We start from the raw sequence: 25,870 nt of genomic DNA on the forward strand, positions 1-25,870 counted from the left end.
ATAATCGCAAATTAGTACGAAAATATGCTTGGGGATACACGAGCGCATGCGTACGGGAAGGGTGCGTGCACCTTGTGGCGGTGCTGATGGCTTGCTGACGCGAGCGCTTCCAAAGGCGTCGGTTGACGTAAAGCGTAGGTGTTGGGTAGGTGGTGCATTCGTGCATCCATCACCTTTCGACCAAGGGTCGAACACGTGCAAGATGACGACGTGGTGCTTTACCCTAGAAACCTTTTTTTTTTTTTTTCTTTTTTGACACATGCTATTTATATTTCGATGGGTTTCTGGCATAAACATTTTTAATGTGAGCCTTCCTGTCGAAGGAAAGCATCCGGGGTTCCATTTTCGAATACACTTACTCGGATTGGTTTTCCCAGTTCTGATCACAATAGGTCCTTGGTGCCTACTATATTGTCCTTCTCCGACTCAATTAACATGTGAATAGTATTCTTCCATAGAAAAGAACAAATGGAGCAAAAGTTGTGCAGTAAACCTTTGGCTGGACTGCTGGGTTTTGTGGATAACACCTAATAAACCTTTGGCTGGACTGCTGGATTTTGTGGAAAACACCAATCTATTCGAGGCATGTAAATCACGGTGGCAATTGACTATTTAGTTGATTCAGTCAGTAGGCTACAAGTGTGACCTTTGCATTATAAAACGATTTGATGGAATAAAGCAGCAGCATCTCGTCTTGGTGATGTTGACTATCTCATGAGGCCATTGAGAGCACTATGAGATTGTCATTTGATAAAATCAACTTGACGTAGATTTAAATAAACTGGTGGTACATTTATATGCACAAGACATGAAATATGAGGTAGATTTAAAAAGACCAAGACAGGCTTTCCAACTATCCAAAAACCAGCACAATCACCGATGATTTTTGTTTTTTGTTTTTTATTGGAAATTGAGCATAATAGCATATAGGAATGAATCCAAAAGCAGCAGAAAGACGAGCGCTAAATATGAAGCATGAGAAAGAAAGGTACCTGCAACTCTTTACAACGTAATGCTAAAAATGGATGACGAGTAGAGAGGCCAGATAGTTAACCATCCTTGCCGATTGTAGATCAGATCATCCACATGCCCATGGTAGAAACCATGAGCTTGATTATGTGAGCTTGGCTATCGGACCAAGCAACCAAGAGAAGTAACTTAGATGCAGAGACCAGAGATCATGATGGCAGCACAGATGCTACAATCCATGAAGACGGCCCTTGCTACTTTCTGGAACATCAAAAATGCCTCCAATGCATCGTCCGTATTGGTATTGGCTGCCGGACCATACTCCTCTTTTCCGGTCTTGCTCCCTTTTTCCTTTACCTTCTCCACTCGTGCTTGCGTTGTCATCAGCAGTCCGAGAACAATGGTAATATCACTTAACATAACAAGGAACAGTGGTCTAAAATTTATAATGCCAGCCGCACCACCAAGAGCATAGCCATGATTTGACAGGATAACCATAAGAGCTACGGTAACCGCAAAGAGCAAACGTGTATTTTCAGAAGTTGACACGGAGCGACTGACTTGCTTTGATGAGAATAAGATCTGCTTCTTCTCCCTTGCTTGAGATTCAACGGTGTCCACAACTTGATCAGATGACTTCTGGGGCACAGGTGGGTTCAGCAGTTTTGAATCCCTATCTTTTTGGTGAGCCTTTACTTCAGCCACATTCCGTGATTCACATATGTTAATCTCATCTTCCTTACCACCAACTATTTCATTGCATGCCCGAGTTCTAGAAATTCCATTGCTTCTCTCACCTCCTGCTATTTCTGCAGCTGTTCCACTGGTGTCTTTGTTGCTTCCATACTGGTTAGAAAAGTGAGAACTAGTTGCATCATACCCACTGAAAGGAGAAACTGCAAAAGAAAAGGCTAGTATAATCAAATACGCGATTGTTGAAGGCAAACTGCCAATATCCAGCTCCTTGTGAGGAGGGATCAGCCAGCATAGATAAGTCATATGTTTTTACATTAGTAGTGTCCAAATAACCAAGGATCGAGGAACAGTCTCAGTTGTCGATGACTTTCTAACACTCGAATATTTATTTTAGTGGCAAAGTCTCTCATCAACACGAAATTTAAATCAGATTATGGTAGCAATAGTTAGAACAGAACTTAGGGAACTATGGCTTCTAACCTAGCAACCTATCACATCATATACTAACACCAAGCATAAGAAAGAAGCAGGTAATCAACGATACCCAAAAACCACCTAGTCCCAGTTGTACCCTTAGCTCCCAACATTGTGGCACCTTCAGCTTTCAAACAAGTTATTCATGGAGAAATTTTTACATAGGCAACAAGAAAATTGAAAGGTATCTATGTTCTACAGGGGTGATGATCAAGCAGAGAGAAGACCATTGAAGTTCTGGTTCCAATCTTCCAGACAAAACTGAGGCATCCAGAAGCCACCACCATAAACCTAACAAATACAGAATCACTCTGTCTCATGATATGCACTACATTCTGTTAGTCAGATTGATCTCATTGGAGTTTTCTTATCAGTACTGCTGCATATATTTTTCAGCTTGAAAGAAATGCTTTTCAAGTTCTTATTCTGCCTCTGAATCAGTTGGCCAAATATCCAACGCAGCATGAGCTGCACAGATTCAGGTTGGTTTTATCCCACAGTAATGAACTTTGAAAGATAAAAGTCAACCTCTTGAAGGTCATGTTAAAAGGGCAACCACCACCACGGCATCAAGTCATAATATCATAGTTAGTTGTCCAGAATTAGTTACATGGATCTTTTCCTGCAATTATGATCTGTTCGGAGAAATATTACTGCTGGGGATCATGCAAAAAAGACAACCATTCTTTTGCGTGTTGGGAGTAATTCTTTCATATAAATTTTAACTTTTGTTTACCAAACTTAAGCTACAGAACAAATACCAATTACCCCACCTTGTTGTTCACCTTGTTATAACAGGTCTTTTATATCTGAAGTGGATAAAGAGGAAAATCCTGAAATAACTCTCATGTGAGTAGTGGTTCCTACTACAAATAAATAGTTACTAAGAACCTGTAGCAGGTCCTCAAATAGGTTTCTAAGGAACAAACACAAAATCTTTTTTCATAGAAAATACATCATCAAATCTAAGATATCTCTAAGACAATTACAAACGGCGTAGGATTACTATTTGGAGGAAATAATTCACAATTTAGCACAACATTAACAACAAAAGATTTTAGATGCATGGTAGCCAAGATGCATGCAACAAAAATAAAACTCAGAACTGTTATCATGATGGTCTCCCATACAAAGCCCAAGAACAAAAGTAACAATCTCTATTATCAAATGGAGATTCTCTCTCTCTCCATAAAGGAAGCAATTTTTTTCACTGGTGACTAAATGATAACAGAACAATGGTACTTCCATGCAAGGACCGAATCTATTCATGCTTCCATGTCTTCCAAATCACCAAAAGAAGAACACAAATTCCTGAATTGAAGCATAGTTCTTCTCAAAACCCTTTATCGTGCCCTTTCTACGGAGAAGTCAACATGAACAAACAATCTAAGAATTGCCATCATATACCATTTCTTTCACAACAGACCACTCTTATAAAAGGAAAAGAAGCGCCTCATGTGATTGCTATGCTGAAATTAAAAAAACCTAGAGAGCAAATTGATGACTTTACATCTTCTTGTCTATTTAGATTATGTAAGAACAACTGTTTGATGCCATCACCGAGACGAAGGAAGGAGGACATACCCTAGATCTACAGCTAAACCGAGTTCCAAAATTCCAACCGTGCTACCATAATATCGGACAGAATAAATTTCCATGCGTCTCCATGTGATGATGCTCCACGGAGATGTTGCGACATCAACGACGAAGAAACCAACCAAGAGTGGTCAAGATGACACATTCAAGAAGAAGAATCGGAAAGGATTGTCGAAGTCTACATAAACAAGCATTCTAACAATCGCCATGCTGAAATTGAATCACCATCTACGGGATTCATACGGTAATTTGAAGATGTTAGATTCTGATGCGCTCGCCAAGGCGAAGGAAGGAGGAGATTCCCAAGAACGGACAGACAAGAATACCGCCTGAGATCTGGATTGATGGCTAAACCGAGGACCAAATTTCAACCCGCGCATCGAGCCCTAATAAACCAAACGATCGGTGCAACAGATCTCCACACATCTCCATCTTATGATGCTCCACGAAGATGTTACGACATACATCGACCAAGCAAACACCCAAAAGATATCAAGATAACACAATAAAGAAGAAGAAGAAAGAATCGGAAGGAAAATGGAAAGAGGGAAGAGGAGATCTTACTGGAGGTCCGCGGATCATCTTCCTTCGTAAGAGGAGAAGGAGGAGGTGGTGGGGAGGAATCGGGAACAGATCTCCCTTGGCCTGTGATAAGGGCGAGGCGGTCGGATCCACGCTCCAGGATCTTCCGCCGGCGAGCCTCTCTCGCGTTCTCCATCCCGATCTCGGGGGATCTCTCGTTCTCCCCAAGCTTCGAATTCGAACCTTTGAGGATGTCTTCGCTTATATATCCTTGTGAACATGCATTAACTTAGCTTAACTACCTTAGATCATAATTCATTTACCTACATATTAATAAATATATATAACGATTTTTTTAAATATTAATGTAAATTAGAGATTCAACTAATAATCATTTAGTTTATGATAGTGACAACAAATATATATATATATATATATATATATATATATATATATATATATATATATATATATATATATGTTGGCGATGCTTTTTTATGTAGTGAAAAAAAAGAAAATATGTTTTGATATTTATTTTTTTAGAAAATAAAAATTGTTGATTTAACTTTATTTTGGTCATGGATAGATCACCTAAGTTCAAATCCACTATTTTTTTATTACAATGAAATTCATTAAAAAATATTTTTTTATTTTCTTTTGATGCTTATTTCAGGACATAATCGATATTTTTTAAGAAAATTACAAAGAGAAAAAAAAAAGGTTCTTCTGTGAATACTTCTGAAAAATTATGAGTAAATTTATGAGTTGAAATCACTTTCTATTAATTATTTGACTCAGAGAATCCCGTCAGTCTGAAGAACAAGCAGAGATCAAGAAATGGTTCTATTAATAGTAATATGCTATTTCATAAATTGTTTTGGGTCATATATTTTATTTATCCTTTAAAATATTTAGATCTCTCACATATGTCATTTTTAGCATTTGTCAGATAAATTCTCATCAACTACTACTAATCATAGCCATCAATAATAGCTAATTTAAGTTCTTAGAAATATAAAAAAAAAATTAAATACTCGTGAATATTTTCACTGTTTATTCTTCTCTTTTCCTTATTTCATATTTCTATTATTTACTAATTGTTTTATTATCTTCTTTTTCCTTGTTCTTTCCTCTCTCTCTCTCTCATTGCATGCTCCAATACAATAATCAATTGGTATTGTATCGGTTCAGCTCTAACAAGAAACAGCAGGAAATAGAGGTTCTTCATTAATCAATCATGAGGTAAAAGAATCCTAAGCATACACTGTCTCAAGGCAAACCATATGATACTAAAATCACCTAGCAAAACAATCCACCATCGAGTTCATCATGAAACTAGCAAATCCTGCAAACACCTTTTCTTGAGAAAATGGAAACCACATGATTTATAGCCCCAGAATACACAACAATTGCTTGCAAACAATAAATAAAACATGTTTAACTTGTCTGGAAAAATAAAAGTTGTTGAATTATGATTAAAACCTATGCAGTCGAGTTATCCACATTGATGAGAGTACCCAAGAGAAAACAAAGTGCCAACACCACTTACCAAGCAACACAAAAGGCTGCATAGTACAGCGACTCGGAGATGCAAGATTTTTAGGACGATGCTGAATGTTCATCAAGGTAAGACATTGCGACGGCTGCATGGAAAGCAGCTCCTATTGGAAGTGCCTGCTCATTAAGAAAGAAGTAGGGGGAATGTAATGGATGGACTGGCCCCACGTTGTCGTCATTCCTGACTCCAAGCCAGAACATGGAGCTCGGCATCCTCTGTGAAAAGAAGCTGAAATCCTCTGCACCCATCACCGGTGGGCTTTCGCGGACATTGTCTTCTCCAACCAGATTCTCTCCCACCTTCTTAACGTGGGTATACATCTGATGATCATTCACGGTTGCAGGATATGGTATGAGTTTCTCCTCCATGAAATCTACGGACGCAGTACAACGGTGAACAGCAGCCTGTGTCTCTATAATCTGTAAAAGTAAGTGCAACGCAAATCAGTGACTGGAATCCTTTATCGACGCATTGGAAGTTAATTTTGACAATGTGGTTCATGCTGCTTTACATCATAATGTATTCAAAAGCTATTTTAGGTTTTTGGCACCATAGTCCTGCTCTAAAAGTTGTGCATGTTACCTCCTTAATCCTTCTTGAAAGGTAGGAAAGACCTTCGCTGGTCATGCTCCTAAATGTGCCACCGAAAGTCACAGACTCTGGGATAACATTGTGGGCTTCTCCAGCCTTTATGAACCCAACTGATACCACCTGTAGCCAAGATTACAATGTTAAGCTGCAGATAAATCAGCATTACTACTTGTATGTCTGCTAGGGAAGTATACAATATCTTGTCTGGCATTAAAAAACTCTCCACCATAATGCTCAAGCAAGGAGACCAACCTAACTATTTCCTAGAAGAAAAACTTTGCTGCTCCGTGAAACCCTGGAATCGTACTATTTCATAATTCTAAAGAATGTCAGATATCTCACTGGTTCAAGCTCTTGATACCAACTCAGATTTTAATTACTTTGGTTCATCGCCATAAGGAAAATATGATAATCTTGCCTCTACTATGAATCTGACATGACAGGCCACAAAATCACTGCAATGAATTATTAGCAACTATCATGAGAAGATATTGAAGCCCAATTATTGTGAGTCTAGTGGATCAATTATAATCTATACATCATCCAACAATAAAGTCTTCTGACATGATTTCTGATACCAAATTGTGGAACTATACCAGCAGCAATCATCTCCTAACATGAGATATTTTATGCAATTTGTCACATCAATTGAGAGAGCTTACTCTGCTTTCTAGAGGGTCTGACTCTCTAGATACAAGCTGTTGAAGGCTGAGGATTGCAAAGGATGCAGGAACTAATGGATCAATTGTTCTATGTGGGGATGCTGCATGTCCACCTTGTCCTTTAATAATTGCATGAAAACGTCCTGATGCTGCAAGAAGAGGTCCAGCTCTCGAAGCAATGTGACCAGTCGGAAGACTAGGTTGAACATGCATAGCAAAGATTGCCTCCACATCATCCAGAGTACCCTCTTGCAGCATATGATAAGCACCGGCATAACCCTCTTCTCCCGGTTGGAAAACAAGTTTCACGGTGCCCTTCGAGAAGAAAGTAACTTCAGTTACCGATCAAGAACCTGATGACAAAAGAGCTTGCTGGTGATACATGTACCTTCAGCTCACTCTTCTGATGTTGAAGCAACTTAGCTGCCCCAAGAAGCATTGTTACATGAGCATCATGACCACAAGCATGCATTTTCCCGCTCTCTTTGCTTTTGTACTCCCAGTTTACCAGCTCCTTCCAGAGGATAAGGGTTAACCAAGTGATTACCTTGTAACAATATAATACTTGGAAGGACAAAAATTAACCATGCAGGGAACCTGAAGTAAACAGATGGTTTGACACTGACTGAAGACATTTATGGAACCAAAATCTTATGGAGGTCTATTTAGTAAAGAAATTTCATACGCAAGAGATTATTTTGCATAGTCTTTTAAAATTTCATACTGAAGACATTCATCGAACCAAAACCAACATTGATCAAACAATTTTACATGTCAAGTAAAATTAAAGAAAATAATCAAAATTCAAGTTCAGTGACAGTTTCTTATGCTCATAGTATAGAAACCATGTGAGAACTCAAATGGTTGGTCAACCATTACAACATAGGCCCCCCAAGTATCTAATATCCATTATGAGATCAATCATACAGATACTAAGCAATGAGACATTTTTGTACCCAGACTAAGCAATATCCATATTGTTATTAATGAACTTTGAAAATGTTTGTATCAAGAGGGTTGAAAAAGATGCAACCATTAAACAGTCATATTGCAGGGGATAATTTCAAGTGAAAAACTTGTACCTTGACCAATTATCAGAAGGTTTTCGAATCTCATTCGAGCTTTAGCTCCTTGGTTCTTTTAATCTATTCGGCCAATCAGAATTTTTAATCCAATAACAGGAAAAGAATAGAGTTAATCGCAGACAAAAACATAAAAAGCTACAAAAACGAGTGCCAACATTAACAATTGATCTCAAGTTCCATTCCCAGCTTCTAGCCTATTGGACTGGACTCGACATTTGGGAATAAACTCCTCGTCTGCTTAGAAATATGTCATTATTTACCAGGGGTCTAGACACTACCCCTTTTAAAGAATTGGAATTGGTTGAGCATACAAGTTGACTTTCTCTGCTCACTAATCGGCTCAATCTTCGCTTCCATCTTCATAGTTTATCAAAATATAATCTTTATCTAAGTACAGAACAGTCCTCGATTCGGTCATATTGTATGAGAAACAATGGTGCGAGTGATTCCATAGAAATTAGCCTTCAAAGCCATGAATTGTAGTAATCATTCAGCACTTTTCATCTCATTTTTCACCTGCATCTTTTAGTAAAAAGGGGGAAAGAAAAAAAGGAACCCCTCTTTTCATCAAAATGCGGTCAAATATGATCTGAATAATCAAAACCATCCATCCATACAAGAACCACGATGGACTTCAGAACCTATTTAATTAGGTTCTACGACGTAAACAATAGATATATGTTTCTTCACAGAGATGGCATCAAAATCTCGATTTTTCAAATCCTTCTCGATACGCAACATAAGTCAAAACCCAGCAAGAAATGAAGAATAAGGAGTTGACACGCACCTGCAACGGGAGCGCATCCATATCGGCCCTCAGCGCAAAGACGGGACCGGCGCCGGATCCGATGGAGGCGACGATGCCGGTCTTGGCGACCGGCCAAGTGTACTCGACGCCGAGAGCGTCGAGCTCCGACCGGATCAGTTCGCTCGTCCCGTACTCCTCAAAGGCGAGCTCCGGGTGCTGGTGGATGCGCCGGCGAATGGTCGTCAACCAGTCGAAGAACTCGGGCGCTCGAGCCGATTCCAGGAGCTCCCGAGGCGAGCCGACCGACGCCAGCGACGGGGGGGACACGGAGCCGACGATGACGATGACGAGGACGAGAAGGTAGCGAAGGGAAGGGGAGGACGCCATGGTCACAGATCGATGCGCGAGAGGGATGTGGGAACAGCAAACCGCGATCGAACCGTTGTTAATACGTCCACGTACCTCACAGCGAAGGTGATAATGTCGCATTTGATGTGCCCATGTGACCGTCAACGTTCCCGAAACGGTTGAGTGAATTCACATCCGACATTTAATTATATTAAAATGAGTTTGGATTAATTTTATTAAAATGATTTCTTTGTGAGGTATAGAAAACGAAAGAAAATAAATATATATTTGTAATAAAGAAAATAATGACGATAGTAACGACGGACGGCAAAACCAAAGACTTTGGGGGTGGCAAAAACAAAGTGGAGGATTACAACAACAATTACTAAATCGTAGTACTACTTAGGCAAGAAATCTTTTCTTCTTGTAGTGTTTATATGGCAATCATGGCGACCACTTCCTGAAAAGATTCACGTAATATGATGCAGTAGTCACCATGGAATTTGAGAAGCATCCGAGTACAAACATTGTGGGTTGTTGGACGAATCAATTGAAGAGTCAACAGCTGCTTTTCTCCAAAAGGGTATCTTTTAATTGGATGGTTTTTTTTTTTATAGAAAATATCTTTATTTTTATTTTTATTTTCCAAACATAATTTCTTTTTTTAAAGTTCTTTTCAATTTCGAAATTATTTTTTAAATTTGATCACCATAATAAAAATATTATAAAATTTATTTAAAAACACCATAAATGAATTAAATTAAATCATATCATACTAATAGATGTATATATTTGTAATAGTTTAAAAATAACATTACCCCAATAAAAAAAAGTAAAAATTAGTTTATTACAGTGTATTGGCTACTATAGTAGAAATAACATAAAACCTATTTAAAAATATTTATAAATGATCCAAATAGATTTCTAACCTTAATCAAACTAGCTATAAACTTAAAAAATATAATATTATAATGATCTATAAGTAATGACAAATAAAGTGCTACATTATCATTTTTTATATTTCTTTTAATAGCATTTTAATAGTATCTAAATAAAAACACATTAAATGAGTCAAAAATAATAATAAAACAGTTCAAAATTGATGAAAAATTTTGATGAGAAAAATTATCAAGAAATATTTTAGATATTTTTAAAATTAAGTACACTGTTTAAAAAGTAAAAAAAGAGGGTTTTATTTGAAAAAAATCCAAAATGAAGATTTTTTTTTAGATAAATCGCTCTTTTAAATTCATCCTAGTAAAATTCATCCTAGTAAATTCATTATGGAGCAAAATTTTATGAAGCTTATAATAAAATAATAATTTCTTGTAGACAAAGTCCAAACGTGAGATCCAAAGTGGTGTTACTTCCCAATCAAGGTAAAATTATGCATCCATCATAAAAGAACAAGATTGTGCTAAAGGATATTTTCTATAGTTAAAAATATTTTTTAAAATATTATACTTAGTTGTGTTAATATTTAAAATATATTTTTGTAAGATTTTGTATTATTATCTTTTATCTTTTAAATAAGTTGATATAATACAAAGATAAGGATTTTTTGGTTTAAATTACTATTTTATACATATAAATAGATAGATGATATCTACATCTATAGATCCATCCAATTCCAAGTGATTAAGCCTATAGGGCTCAAATCAAAGAGTATTTAAGATCTTATAAATATTTCATTTCAGGAAGTTCAATATAGTTTTTTTTGTTTCTTTGGCCTTGGATTCTTTTTCTACTATTTGATTTAATCTTGGGCTAGTAGTCACTTGTTATTACTATTTAAGAAAGAATTAAAATTGCATATGATCTCTTCTTTTCTTATATGATATTAGAGCCATAAGTGTGATAATCCATATTTCAAGATCTTTTTGGTGAAGAAAATAACACTTTTTAAGGATCACAATAATCGAGTTGGTGCATTGAACTTCTCAATCAGCATGACTATAAGATCTAAAAGATTTGTTTGGAATTTTATCTAAAATCTATGGATGTGATTAGTATCAATACAACAACATCACAAGATGTGTAAATGAATTTGTGAACATATTAGTGGTTGCAAATCAATCTTAGAGTTTTGGATCACTTTTGATGTATTATTCAATAAAATAAATATGGCTCTAGTTAAGCATTTAAAGAATGATTTATCAAATACCATTCAAAGTAATCTTTCAATTTTTATTTTTTAAAAATAAAAAATTTATGTTCGAAGTTATTACTCTTAGATCTAGATGAGTCTATTTTTTATACACAAATGAAATGTTATATTATTCATGAATTTAAAAGTTTTTACTTATCAAAAATCCTTAGCTCATCAAATACTGAAATTTTCTACTTCGAAAGGAGATGAGATGCCTCTTTTACAAATAAAAATAAAAATAATAAAAATAAAAAGAAGAAGGATATAGCAAGCAATAGTCTTTTCCAAATAATGGTATAAATCAAAAGAAAATCAAGTGTTATAGGTGTAGCAAGTTAGGCTATATTAAAAAAAATTATCGTGATAAATTAGAAGGACACATTATAAATAAAATAGATTATTCCAATGAAGATGGGTGCAAATGTTTTATGACTAAAATTGTTGAAGTCATGATGTCTATCAACTTCGAATATGATTGTATAGTTGATTCAAGATATGATCATCATCTTACTAGTGATAGTACCAAATTCATTAATCTTTATCAATATAAAAGTAATAATATAATTATATATAATATTGAGAAGGAAGGTATAATTATAATATTAAATAAAGATAATGATTATCGTACATTGAAGAGTATATATCATGTTCTTGGTACGAAGAAAAATCTTTTTTCAATTGCCAATGTAGTTAATGTTAGGAATTATATTCATTTTTATCCTAATGAAGTCAATTTTTTTATAAAATAAAATAATTAAATATAGATGTAATACATACTAGTAAAAGAGTCAAAGATTTATATATTTTATCAATATCTAACTCTTATGTGGATTGGATGAGTATTGGTATATCAATATCTAACTCTTATATAATTTTTTTAAATTAAAGATTATAATATAGAAAATTCTAGTTAATAATCTTTCCAATCTTATTATTTTTAGTAGTAATGAAGTTGTGAAAGTTGTCAATATGGCAAGACACATAAGTAAACCTTTGATAGATCATTTTAATTTGTAAATTTCTTTTAAAACTTATTCACAACAATCTAACGGGTTCTACTTAAACTTTATCTTATTTAAGTTTTTGTTATATTCTTCTTTTTATTGATGATTTTACAAAGTTCCCTCAGATGTACTTTGTAAAAGAAAAAATCAAAAGTTTTTTCAAGAGTTCAAGTTAACAGTTAAAAATATTTTTTTTAAAAAGTTATGCACCAATAATGATGGGGAGTTCACTTCTAATAAATTCTTCTCTTTTCAATAGTAGTATGGTATCAAGGATGAACTCACATGTGCAAATATACCACAACAAAGTGGTATGACAGAATGAAATATTCAATATTTCGTAGAGATTTACAAGCGTTGGTTTCATGTAAATAATTTACTCAAAACCTTATACGTAGAAGGTATGACATATACGACTTATGTTATTAATCGAACTCCTCTTAGCCTAATCAATATGAAGTTTCTATACGAACTCATGTTTGGTGAGAAATTAAATGTTAAATATTAAATATTTTAAAGTATTTAGTTTTTCATGTTATATTCACATACCATACTTATATAGAAGCAAACTTGCTACTAAGGCCAAGAAATACATCTTTATTAGGTATGATGAAAGGAAAAAATGTTAAAAATATATGGATCCATAAACATGTAGGTGTGTAGTATCTTGAGATGTTATACTTGATGAAGTTTCTTCTTATTATTGTTTATACATAGTTATTTTTTAAATATTAATCACAATAGTGAAAGTAATGTATGTTTAAAATTTGTGATTTGAGTTTTCTTTATCATCTAGTACTTTTATGGGTTTTAGTTTATCTTCTTTATTATCTATATTCATTTCTATTATTTTTTTGTCACTAATAGTGGAGAAAAGTGATAAGAGGAGTAATAATATTCATAAAAAAATTTTAATATTGAGAAGATGAAAAAAAAATTGACAAACCAACACATTACATATATAGAGATAATATAATCATATGTCATTGTTTCTTTTCTAAATCATTGATGATCTTGAGATTACTCGTTTTGATAAAGTTAAAGGTATTAAGGAGTGAGAGAATGCCATAGATAAAGAAATGAAGCTTTTTATAAAAATAAAACTTGAAATCTTATGACAAAGCCTATAAATATATATCTAATTACTTATAAATAGGTCAACAAGATGAAATGTAAGTTAGATAAAAGTATATAAATAGGTCAACAAGATGAAATGTAAGTTAGATAAAAGTATAGATCGTTATAAGATAAGACATATTGGAATAGGATTTTTTCAAAAATATGAAAAAGATTATAAGAAAATCTTTAGTCTAGTGGTCAAGATAACATCTATTAGGATAGTGATTATTCTAGCAACTAATCATAAGATGAAAGTCTTAGTAACTTGATGTGAAAAATGTCTTTCTATATGGTGAAATTGACTAGGACATTTATATGAAGCAATAGTTAGAGTATATTTGCAAGCTCAAAAAAACCATCTGACGGTTAAAGCAAGCTATCATATATGAAAAAATTACTTAATACTTATATTTTTATATTAATTTTCTTCTTATTCAAATCCTGGCTTATTTATTAAAAAATAAGGAAACCTGTTCTTCTATATATTAATGATATGGTCAACATCGATAATAATAAATAAAAATTTCAAAGCTTTATGATGATCTTTTTCTTCAGTTTGAAATAAAAGTCTTGAGAGAATTTAATATTTTTGTGATCAATATAAATGAAAGTATATTTATTTCTTAAACAATCTATACAAAGAAAATTATTGAAAGATTTGTAATTAACAAAAGTAAGAAGGTTTCTACATGCAAATATATAGTTAGGTTGTAATGATAGTAAGGTTCTTTTTTACCCTCAATCTGAATGTATATGGTTAAGATGTTTAATTGAGAGTATTTGCTATCATATTAAAAAAATTAGCTATTTAGTAATGTGATAATCAAAATATCTTAAAATTAACTATAAATCTAATTTGATATGCAAAAACCAAACATACTAAAATTGAACATCATTTCATCTGAAAAAAATGTGTTTTAAGGAGTTATTGAAATCATGAAGATCAAGAGCAAACATAATATTATAGTTATCTTTATCACATCTCTTACTGTTTGAAGATATATGAGGAAAGATGAGACTTTTCTCCAAAAGTATATCTTAAGTGGGAATATTAAGATTTAAAATATATCTTTCAGAAGATTTTAGATTGTTATCTTTAATCCTTCAAATAAGTTGATTAGATAGAATTTTAAAAATAATAATATCTTGTTTTAAATTATTATGCTACGCATATAAATAGCTGATATTTACATGTGTAGATTCATCTAATTCTAAATGTTTAGACCTTTAAGGCTCAGTCAAATGGTAGTTCAAGATATTATAAATATTTTTTTTGAGAAGTTTAATATAGTTTTTTATTTTTCTTCCACCTTAATTTCCTCTTTTATTTGGTTTTATCTTACGCTAATAATATCTTATTACTATTATTTAAGAAAGAAATGCAATGGCATATGATCTCTCTTTTTTTTCACAAGTTGATCCTAAGAAAATCTATGGTAGACGGATAATTATGGAGCTAAAGTGCTCCTCGTCTCCAATCTGAAAAGCAAGAGCATATAGGATCATTACAAAATAGATAATTCATTATAGGTAAGGTCCAATATAAGATCCAAAAGATTAACTCCCTAATTGGGATCAAGTTGGGATTTTTTTTTTTTTTGGGGAGTCTAAAACTACAAGATCATAATAGAGAATATTTTCAGACCTAGTTCAAATAAAAAATTATTTATGAGGACGAATCATTCCTTCGGAGCCAGAATGCTCAATGATGACTATAAAATAATAAAACGCTTTTTCTTTTTATTACTATAATTGTTATATCCCAAGTTCAAAAATCACTAAAAGAACTATTTAGTTGGGGGATGATAGCGACTCAAACAATATTCAAGATTCCAAACACTTGGGCTCAATTACGATCCTAACCCAACCTCAATCGGCCCGATTCAGTCGGACCTCATTGAGGCCCGCTTCATGTTCATTATTTTTTCTCAAAAGGATGAATATATTTAATAAAACTATTTCATGGAGTCATAATTCTATTATGTTAATCGAAGTTCCACTTCATCACTAACATTCTTCACCCTCTGAGAGAGCTCAATTGTGTAGCTCATAAACTAATCGTTGGTAGATCTCCTATTTTCGTTAACTCGGTTTTTATCTAATCAGTAAAACCTATTCAGAAAAAAAAATTGGAGGTAGATTTAATTAATGGATTCTTCATCAGATATTTCTTGATTTATTATTCCTTTTTCTTTGGTTTGCACAGCACAGCTAACAAAATTGGCATTAGAACCCTAATCAGAATACTGGCTTTCTTCTACATGTTGCTTTCTTTCTGGGAAGTGTGCAGTTAATGCACACTGTGCATGGGCTGGCACTACGTTTCTCCTTCGGCTTTCATTAAAATCGCTTGTTAGCACTCACCAGTACAATGGCCTCTTTTCCTTGTGTGAGCAGAGATGAGCTATTTTTGAGAGAAGCTGAAGGCCCACAGAATATATAATCTCAATAGCTTTGAGTTGGGGGTTTAGCAGACACAAGCTTGGATGCATCAAGCAAGCTGTTGCAAGCTCATCTTCTCACTTAATTCTTCTGTGAAAGCTTGATTAGTACACGTCGGAGAGTGTTGGGAATTATAGCACTTCCAGTGGTGGAAGCCATTTAGGTTACTACTGTTGTCAGCAATTACCTGGGACTGGCAAGTGGATGAATTGAGATAGGACTTCATTATGGGAAATCAATTGGCACAGGCTGGAGGTTAACACCTTAACTTAATGGTTCCTCCTGCATGGAAGAAGTTACTGAGACTGTAGCAATGTCCTGAGCTACTTTCTTTCTGCAGATTCTGATATCTTTTTCTACTGTAGCAACGAGCTGATGATGGCACCACATCGGCTTCGTGATTCTTCCTCAATGAAGGAAGATACTGTCAGAAGCCATGGATGCCAAGTTGATAGAAGACAGTGGAGGGGTGTGCAATGAAACCAGTAATCCTAGGTGTAAACCAGCTCGGAGTCTCAACTCGTATAAAGACATGAATGTTACTGAGTTGGTGTGTTGTACAACTCGAGTTTAGACTAGCGGACCTGAAAACCTCAGTTGAGGTTCTTCATGAGATTTAGCAGTGCTACAAGCAAACATCTTTGCCTCTTGTAGCTCCAGCTATGGTGCTTATGTCTGTGGGAAAAGATGTGTTGATGAAGAATCTGTAGGTGTTTGAGAGAGTGCTCGACCAAATGTGTGTGTAAAACGCAGCACTTCCTTGGAGTTTGACCGCCCAGAGATAGAATCTTTTACATTGAAGAGCTCTGAGACTAAATCTCTCCAAGCTGGAGAGCAATGAAGCCTATAAACTTTCCAGCTTTCAATCAATCAATGCCTTTCTAAATGCTCTTTTTCCTCCCTGCTCTGTGCTTCAAGCGCGCCTTCATGAGCCTGGCCAGAAATAAAGATGCCCACATGCCTGGGCTTCTGCTGAACGCCAAACTAATTACAAGTTATTAGCCAGCTGCTGCTTCATTGATCGCATCCTTACATCTACCAGTCTAAGTTGCTGAAGTGATGAGATAGATAGCCTCGCAAGTCCGAACCATTTATTTATATTGGTGGTTTTTATGATCCTTCAATGCTTCCTATTAAAATCGAAGGGGGGTGGGGGGAGGTGTGGGATATTAAGAACACCATCTAATTCTCCGGCTGCCTGCAATCACCAACTTCTCCTCCCTCCTCTGATGCCTCTTGAAAGGAGCAACACACAGCTTAACGAGGAATACGTTGATTGCTTCTGCAGCAGCTGTTTGGAGCTCCGTCGAACTGTAAGTAAGCGAGGGCAAAAGAAAGAAAGAAAGAAAGAAAGAAAGAAAGAAAAATTGGGTGTATATTATTATGAATGACAATTAATGTGAAGTTATCAGGTCATGTCTTGATAGATAGCAAATGGGTTTGAGATGCGAGCCAGACCGGATCGTAACTTTCATTGATTGGAAATAAAGTCTCTTTATTCAGAAGCAGCGCCCATTTAAAGTCCCCCTTTACTAAGATAAACAGTGGCCATTTACTCCCATTTACTTGCTTAGCTGCGAACCATTGGGTGAATACAATTAACCACATAGAACAGAGGTGAAAAGTATATACTTGTGGTCTCCTAACATACCCGTAGTCCTCCATCTCATGCATTAAATACATAACGTATTTATGCGAATGCCAAACCATGTTGGGTTTCACGATGCCTTGCTCCCTTGCTTTCTCTTCATTTACAAAGGTAGGCCAAACTCCTCGGCTGCAAGCATGGAACCCCCATTTGCCGCTGCCCATTCCAACCCAGTTCGAAGCACAAGGTACATGTGCCCACTCCAACAGGGAACCTGCTCCTGTTACGCTCATCTTCCATGGCGTGTGTGCATGAGAGAGAGAGAGAGAGAGAGGTGGGGGGGGGAGAGAACTGTGCTCTCGAGATGCATGCAGTTTTATCCACAGCAAAACCATTTGTGGTTATCTCAAACAATCAATACTCGCACAGGCCTGTATTTAAATTCCATTAAAGCCTCCAGCTTTTCCCTTTTCTCGATTCTACATGCACTCAACAACAAGAACAATAAAGTGATCTGCTGTTGTATTAAAGAAAACCCATCAACCTTGAATCCTTTTGTTGTATATAATGGCATGACATGAGAGGGTGCACCACCAGCCGAGGAACCAGAAGCAACATGATGGTAACGTTGGAGGACAGAGCTGTTGTCGTCCCCGTGTCCCACGCTTAGAAGATTGCCTCCTCCATCAGCCTGTGCCGTGGTGTTCTTGGCTTGAAGGTGCACTCTTTCTCTTCCACCCGTGAATTCTCTATGTTTGACTGCGACACACAGGTTTGACCGGGCTGACTGTTGTGAACAGGAGATGAGCCGCAACCATGGGAAGAACCCCAAGTTGAACCTTACGGGGAAGCAGATGAGGGCGAGAGGGGGGCCGTCGACGAGGGCGGTGGTGGAGGAGGAGGAGGAGGAGGAGGAGGAGGACTCGTCGTCTTCGTCGTCGTCGTCGCGGTCTCCGCCCAGCTCGTGCGTGTCGTCGGAAGGCGAGCAGAAGTTGGGCAGCCCGGAGGCGACGTCCATGGTGCTCGCGGGGTGCCCCCGGTGCCTCATGTACGTCATGCTCTCGGAGAAGGACCCCAAGTGCCCCAAGTGCAACAGCACGGTGCTGCTCGACTTCCATCGGGGCAACACCAGCGCCGGCAAGAACAGAAAGAGCTGATGGTGGCCGCCAGCCGCTAGCTCCTGGTGGTGGGTGGGTGCCTGCCTGCTAGTGTTGACTGGTTCCTCGAGCATTTCATTATATGTTTTCCGATCTCCTCATCAGAACTCTCTTCGTCAATCCTAGTTTCTCTCTCAGGTGCTGCTCGCCCCTCTCTCTCTCTCTCTCTCTCTCTCTCTCTCTCTCTCCATCGGAGTCTTCTGTTGCTGAAGCCAATGTAAATGGGTGAACCCTATTAGCCCAAGCTTCCCAAGGAAACCTAATATACATGATACTTTGGGACTCAAGACTTCGTTGATCATCTCAAGAACAAAATACTGCAAGGTATGATTGCGTGCGCTGTATAATACGCCTAAAATGGGTGGAAAATGCACTCATCCAGCCGGAACTAAAAGGTGTGATTGTGTGGGAGTTGGAAGGTTGAACGCATTAATCACCAATTGTTGGTCACTCGGGATTTCTCTGCACTTATAGGCGAGTTCGACAACTTTTTTATTGGAAAGATATGAAAGATTTTATCAAGAAATTTGTTACTGAATGTGATGTTTGCCAACGTCACAAAAGTGAGACAGTAGCCACCCCAGGCTTACTACAGCCCCTCCCTATTCCTGATGCTACTTGGACCGACATATCTATGGATTTCATTGACAGTCTCCCATCATCTCAAGGAAAGAGTACTATACTTGTAGTCGTGGATAGACTTACAAAGTATGCTCATTTCTGTGCTTTACGACATCCTTATACTGCTGCAAGTGTTACTCGTATTTTTGTGAAAAACATAGCTAAATTGCATAGGAGTCCCCGTTCCATTGTTAGTGACAGAGACAAGATTTTTACTAGCTCCTTCTGGACAGAACTTTTTCGTTTATAAGGTACTCAGCTGAATATGAGCACTGCTTATCATCCACAAACAAATGGATAAACTGAAGTGGTAAACAGGTGCCTAGAAAATTACCTCCGATGCTTTACTAGCGACAAGCCGAAGGAATGGGTCAAATGGCTTCCCTGGGCAGAGTGGTGGTATAATACCTCTTACCATTCTTCTATTAAAATGACTCCATTTGAAGCAGTTTATAGCCAACCCCCACCTACAATTACAAAGTATGTACCCGGTTCTTTTAAAGTTGATCAAGTGGACAAGGAATTGATGGATAGAAATAAGATTATTCAGCTTTTAAAGGATAACCTCACAGCCGCACAAGCAAGAATGAAACAACAAGCTGATAAACACCAAAGTGAACGAAAATTTACTGTAGGTGATTGGGTTTTCCTTCGTCTTCAACCCTACAAGCAAACCTCCATAAAGGTCCGATCTTCCATAAAGCTATCTCCTCGGTTTTTTGGGCCTTATAAGGTATTAGAACGCATTGGACTAGTGGCCTACCGCTTGGATTTGCCTGCTAGCTCTAAACTACATCCAGTCTTTCATGTTGCATGCCTTAAAAGGAAATTGGGTGAAGATGCAATAGTGCAGTGCCACTTGCCAGACACTTCTACTACTGGGGAAGTTCAAGCTCAACCACAAGTCATACTTGATCGACGAGTTGTAATGTATCACAGACATCCTGTAACTGAACTGCTGGTGCAATGGGCCAACTTACCAAAGGAAGATGCCTCTTAGGAGTCCTACAACATGCTAAAGGAGAAGTTTCCAGAATTTGATGCTGCTCAGCCTTGAGGACAAGGCTGAATTAAAGGAGGCGGGATTGTTAGGATCCTTTTATTTTTTCTTTTTATTTTCTGTGATTTCCTTTTATTTTCTACGTATTTATTAAGTCTGTTTAGTTTAGCTAAAGTCGAAACTCTATAAATAGAGATGTAACTGCTTCTTTTCGATCATCTATGACAAATACTATTTTGTCTTCTGACAAACCCTAGGAGGCCGATCCCCTCGAAGTGATCATCCCTTTTTCTTCTTCTTTTTTACGATAAGACTTTAGGGTCTTATCATCGGCATCCAATGACATTAATCGTGTCCTACATATGTCATCATTATGGTATTACTGTAATCATTGTAGCCGCTACAGGTAGCATTGGCACTACTATAACTGTCGCACATAACAGCAATCATCATAGCCGCATAGGCAACGATGCTATTCCAACCAACACATGCAGCAATAGTGGTCAAAGCTATCGCAAGCATCAACATTACTATAGTTGTCGCACACAATGGTGCTGCACAACTACCGTAGCCATCATATGAGCTATAGCTACTACCGTAAGGTTGCTAAAATCTACAACGCTTTCATTGCATACACAATCGCTACTTGCAACTAACATCATTGTTGATAGTAAGCTGTCGATAATGTTTATTGATCAAGTATAGAGAATCTCGCATCGCTTGTAAGTAGGTGATATAACGGATTGGATAAGAAAATATTTTAGTAATACAGATGAATCATTCATGCATCGTAAATACAAATCAAATAATACTTTTTCATAAGTGAAAGATGCTAACAAATAGATCTAAAATATTTGAGTTCATAAACATAACTCTAATACCAATGGTAAGTATACAAATCCTCATTATGCTTTTGTTATGAAAAAAATTTTAATGCCAAAATATGAAATCAAATAAAAATATATCAAATTCATGATATATACTTTTCGATGTCATTCAGAAAGTTTTTATTTGATCTACGAGTGCACCGTCATTGGATGCGAAAGCTATAGCGATGTCGATCTACAAGGAGAATTAGACTTGTCTTCTCCTCTCTTTCTATCATTCATAGGACCACTATGAGTGATGGATTAGTGATAAAGAGAATATGAGAGAAGATATGTAATCTCTCAATGATTGATTCATGTGACTAAAGGGAAGAGAGAAAATTTATAATCTCTCGATAATACCAATTGTCTATGTCTCATTTTATCTGCGTTGAATCCCTAAGATATCATGTCTTTTTATAGACGAAAGCAAAGAGTCTAGGATAAATAATTAAAAGAGTCTCTTCCATCAAGATCATCTCTTAAGGAATCTTATCATAATTAAACTTTATTTTTATTGATTGATAACTATAATCAAAATATAATTATATCCATAATATATCTTGCATAATTAAATAGGATATATAATCTAACATTACTTGCATACGACATATAATCTAACACTACTTATCGGTTAGTGTTTGAATCCTCAACATACATTTTATTGCATGGTCCTAGGCCTAAATCTTATCTTTATCAATTTTTCTTTCGTATATACATAGTTTATAATATGCATTATTATATAACAAGGAATAACTCAGGAAATCACTTAAGAAAAAAATATATCATAATTGAAATCTATATTGTAATTACGAGGTCTGCATAATCATAAGGATCACGAGGACTAATGATGATTACATTCCTTTCTTCCATTTGCACAATTGCCTTCCTTATTTGTTATCAATGACAAAGGGGATTGTTTACGTGATTGCCTTCCTTGATCATTGTCCTAAACCGACGAGGTGCACCAGTTTGATGTAGATACAAAGCACAAAGCACATTGGAAAAATATACCATAATAAAATATAAAATAAATGATGAATTTCTCGAATAAATAAAACATTTTTTTTTTCGATGACTCTTCAACAAGTGTTGACAAAATCATGTACATGAAGATAAATGGGAAGATAAAGAGTCAATCATGCAACGTGAAGTCCTTTTAATGACTCTCCAAAGTCTCAAGAAGACAAATGGTTAAGTTAGGAAAAATAAAATAAGTCAAGTGTAATTTAATTCGAAATGGAAGTTCAGTTTGGTGGCCTGTCAACTTTATCATGTCTGACTCATCAAGATGTGGACTTCTCCACTTATCATGGAGCGGCACGTAATGCACAACCTTCGCAGGGTCCCACAGTACCAAGACTTGGCCTTCAAGTCAACGCAATTAGCGCCTGCCCTCTTCTTCCAAGTAACAATCGTTGACAAAACTTGGTCAACTAGCGCCCAAAGGGGGGTTTTTATTTGCTTTTTCTCTCTAATTGGACCGGTTTAACTATCAAATCAATTATCGTTTATTTAATTTTATAGAATCTGCTCCAAGTCTACTCCACTAATTTAAATCTTGGTTTCGATACCCTTCAATCAGAATTTGAAAGGGTTCAGGTTAAGTATATACCCGAAGCATAGTTGAACTTTTGTCTCAAGTTAACTGAGCTTTGAGTCCAAATCGAACCGCGCCTAAATCCAAATGAAGATGAACCGAACCTGTCGTGAGTGAGTAGCATTTCCGGTTCGACTCGATTGCTACCACCGATCTTAAACATATTAATTAAATTACTAAGAATAATTAATTAAGAGAGCGTTTTCCTGTGACTACTTTGCACGTGGTCAAATGTCTACCGTGCACGCCTGGCCTCCTTTTCCCGTGTTCCGCCCGCCATCACCGTCCGATCGATACTAAAAGAGAAAACCGCTTCCACATTTAATTCAACACGCTTTCCACGCTCGCGTCGTCTCGACCTCGCGTGATGCCCAGCTGTATGTATTAGAACAGGGTACAGGGCATATACCCCACGTTACATTCCGGGCCCCGCAGAACCTGCCACCCGTTCCGCCAATGGCGTGAGTGGAGTTCGTATTCCCTAGTTTCGCCCGTACAAGCTGCACAGATGAATCGATCCCCAGTTGGCCGTCGGTTTCCGGTCTTCATCCCGCGCGTGGATCGTGTCCGGTCACTCCGCCGCTGCCTTATTCTTCTTCGTCTTCTTGGAAGCTTCACATTCCGTGTTCCTCTTCCCCACTACAAAACCCCCTTCCTCGCCTCAGTCTTCACCCATCGAAACAACGAAGTGAACCGAGCCGGAATAGAAATAGATTTCCAGCGGTTCCGACAGGATTAAGGCCGAAAAAGATGCCTTCGCTTGAAGCAGAGAAACAGCCGGCGCAGGTGCAGGTCCGGTCTGTGTGGGCCGACAACCTGGAGGCGGAGTTCGACCACATCCGTGAGGCCGTGGAGCGCTACCCCTTCGCCGCCATGGACACCGAGTTCCCCGGCGTCGTTCACCGCTCCCGGAAGCACCCCGCCCACCTCTCCACCGCCGAGCGGTACGCGCTGCTCAAAGCCAACGTCGACGACCTCCACCTCATCCAAGTCGGGCTCACCCTCTCCGACGCCGCCGGCAACCTCCCCGACCTCGGCGACGACGGCGGCGTCCGCTACATCTGGGAGTTCAACTTCAGTGATTTCGACCTCTACCGCGACCGCTACGCCCCCGAGTCCATCGACCTCCTCAAGTCCAACGGGATCGACTTCGAGAAGAACCGGGCGCGGGGAATCGACTCCCGCCACTTCGCCGAGCTCCTAATGTCGTCGGGACTGGTGTGCAACGACTCGGCCGTGAGCTGGGTGACGTTCCACAGCGCCTACGACTTCGCATACCTGATCAAGATCCTAACTTGCCGCCGGCTGCCGGAGCATCTGGGCGGATTCATGGCCTTGGTGAGGATTTTCTTCGGGGACAAGGTGTTCGACATGAAGCACATGATGAAGTACTGCCACAGCCTGTACGGCGGATTGGAGCGGGTGGCGAGCGCCCTGGAGATCGACCGGGCGGTGGGGCGGTGCCACCAGGCGGGATCGGACAGTTTGCTAACCTGGCAAGCCTTCCGGCGGATGAAGGAGCTCTTCTTCGTGGAGGACGCGGGCGAGAAGCATGCCGGAGTCCTCTATGGATTGGAATTCGCTGACCCATAGTCTTAATTCTTCGATTAGTTTGTATGTAAAGAGTGAGTTTTGTGAATGATAATTATGAAACGAATGGTAAAAATCCAAAGGACTGGGTTTGACTTTAAGTAGGATTAAGTTGACTGAGCCTAAATCCAAATGAAGATGAACTTCCATAACATATCTGAATAGCATTTGGGGCTCAGCTCGATCGCCACGAATACATCTATCTATCTAAAATAGATGCATTAGAATTATATGTTGAGAGAGAGAGAGAGAGAGAGAGACAGAATTTATACGCGGTCAAAGGAAGATGAAGATGAACATCATCACTAAGAGAGAGAGAGAGAGAGAGAGAGAGAATTTATACGCGGTCAAAGGAAGATGAAGATGAACGCCATCACTAAGAGAGGGAGAGAGAGAGAGAGAGAGAGAGAGAGAGAGAGAGAGAGTTTATACGCGGTCAAAGGAAGATGAAGATGAACGCCATCACTAAAATAGAAATCAATCAGATTCAATTCAGCACCACCTGATGAGCTAAGACAATTCCTCGAGTTCCTTCCATGTATAACAAGAGTACTTACCATGGATTATAATGAGATGTGGAGGCAAAAGGAGTCATGGTGGTTACAAAAGACAAAGGAATCATATTAAGAGAAAAAAAAATTTCGTTGATTAGAAAATTTAAAAAATTAAGATTTTATTTTTCTATAAATATCTTATTTTGATGGGAGAGAGTAAGATACTAGGAAATACTTATGGTATTCTAAGGTTTCTTTTGTATGTAGGAATGATGCTCTTTAGGGTTTTCAAAAGGAATGAGAAAAAATATGTAGAAAATTTATGCATAGTGAGGATAACTCGAATTTTATAATTGATCTCACCGGATTGTCACGGACAAACTTCTAAATAAGATGTTTGATATAATGCTTATGTATGTCCAGGTCTTTTGGCATGTTCATGCCTTGTAAGCATTTAGAGGGACGACCGAAGGCTTAATAGTCCAATTTTAGTTGGGTTGGTGGCCTCTTTAGGCTTGTAAATAAAGGTTGTGTCATGTGGACACGTGCGAGAGATTTTCGGTCTGTAATGAACCATTTTACCCTTTGTTGTGCGACTGTTCAGAGCTTGTAAAGTCTGTTTGTAATTTGCATTGTCTATAAAGTGTTTTTCAGAGATGTTTGCTTGTGGATCCCGATTGAGGCGTTCTCTCTAACTCGTTCTCTCTTTTGTTGGTCCTGAGGGACAATGGGAGGCTTCGGGAAGGCTGATATTTACGGACGGACACGCAAGGGTGCCGCACGACTTAGGCAAAACCAGCTAAGTCCGTGACAGATGGTATCAGAGACAAGCACTCATAGAAGCACTTAGCATGCAAACGTGCGGGACCCAGCGGGGCTGCGTTGAGGGCAGTCAGCACACGCGCGACCGTTTGGGGGAAAACGGGCATGGAGATGTAGGGAAAAGGAGTCGGTCGAAGGAGCGGGCATCTGACATTGGCATTCAGAGGAA

At 37.6% G+C, this 25,870-nt stretch overlaps 3 protein-coding genes and 1 long non-coding RNA gene across 4 annotated transcripts; 2 read left to right on the plus strand and 2 right to left on the minus strand.

The window, feature by feature from the left end:
- Positions 1-873: 873 nt before the first annotated feature.
- On the minus strand, positions 874-4,505 carry LOC103988502 (uncharacterized). Its single transcript, XM_009407036.3, has 2 exons — positions 4,300-4,505; positions 874-1,865 (listed from the first exon to the last, which is right to left on the minus strand). The coding sequence occupies exons 1-2, from the start codon at positions 4,451-4,453 to the stop codon at positions 1,159-1,161; spliced, it is 861 nt and encodes a 286-aa protein (XP_009405311.2). The 5' UTR covers positions 4,454-4,505; the 3' UTR covers positions 874-1,158.
- A 1,194-nt stretch (positions 4,506-5,699) lies between these two features.
- Positions 5,700-9,359, minus strand: LOC135676513 (IAA-amino acid hydrolase ILR1-like 7). The gene is made up of 5 exons (XM_065187786.1): positions 8,941-9,359; positions 7,457-7,582; positions 7,069-7,383; positions 6,398-6,526; positions 5,700-6,234 (listed from the first exon to the last, which is right to left on the minus strand). The coding sequence occupies exons 1-5, from the start codon at positions 9,286-9,288 to the stop codon at positions 5,857-5,859; spliced, it is 1,296 nt and encodes a 431-aa protein (XP_065043858.1). The 5' UTR covers positions 9,289-9,359; the 3' UTR covers positions 5,700-5,856.
- An 8,569-nt stretch (positions 9,360-17,928) lies between these two features.
- Positions 17,929-18,995, plus strand: LOC108953116 (uncharacterized). Its single transcript, XR_010514322.1, has 2 exons — positions 17,929-18,269; positions 18,352-18,995. It is a non-coding gene; the product is annotated as an uncharacterized LOC108953116 (long non-coding RNA).
- Positions 18,996-23,450: 4,455 nt separating this feature from the next.
- Positions 23,451-24,486, plus strand: LOC135676514 (probable CCR4-associated factor 1 homolog 11). Its single transcript, XM_065187787.1, has one exon. It carries the CDS (start codon positions 23,546-23,548, stop codon positions 24,386-24,388), a length of 843 nt encoding a protein of 280 aa, XP_065043859.1. The 5' UTR covers positions 23,451-23,545; the 3' UTR covers positions 24,389-24,486.
- The last annotated feature ends 1,384 nt before the right edge of the window (positions 24,487-25,870 follow it).

Source organism: Musa acuminata, chromosome BXJ1-6, assembly GCF_036884655.1.
Source record: "Musa acuminata AAA Group cultivar baxijiao chromosome BXJ1-6, Cavendish_Baxijiao_AAA, whole genome shotgun sequence".
Classification (NCBI taxonomy): domain Eukaryota; kingdom Viridiplantae; phylum Streptophyta; class Magnoliopsida; order Zingiberales; family Musaceae; genus Musa; species Musa acuminata.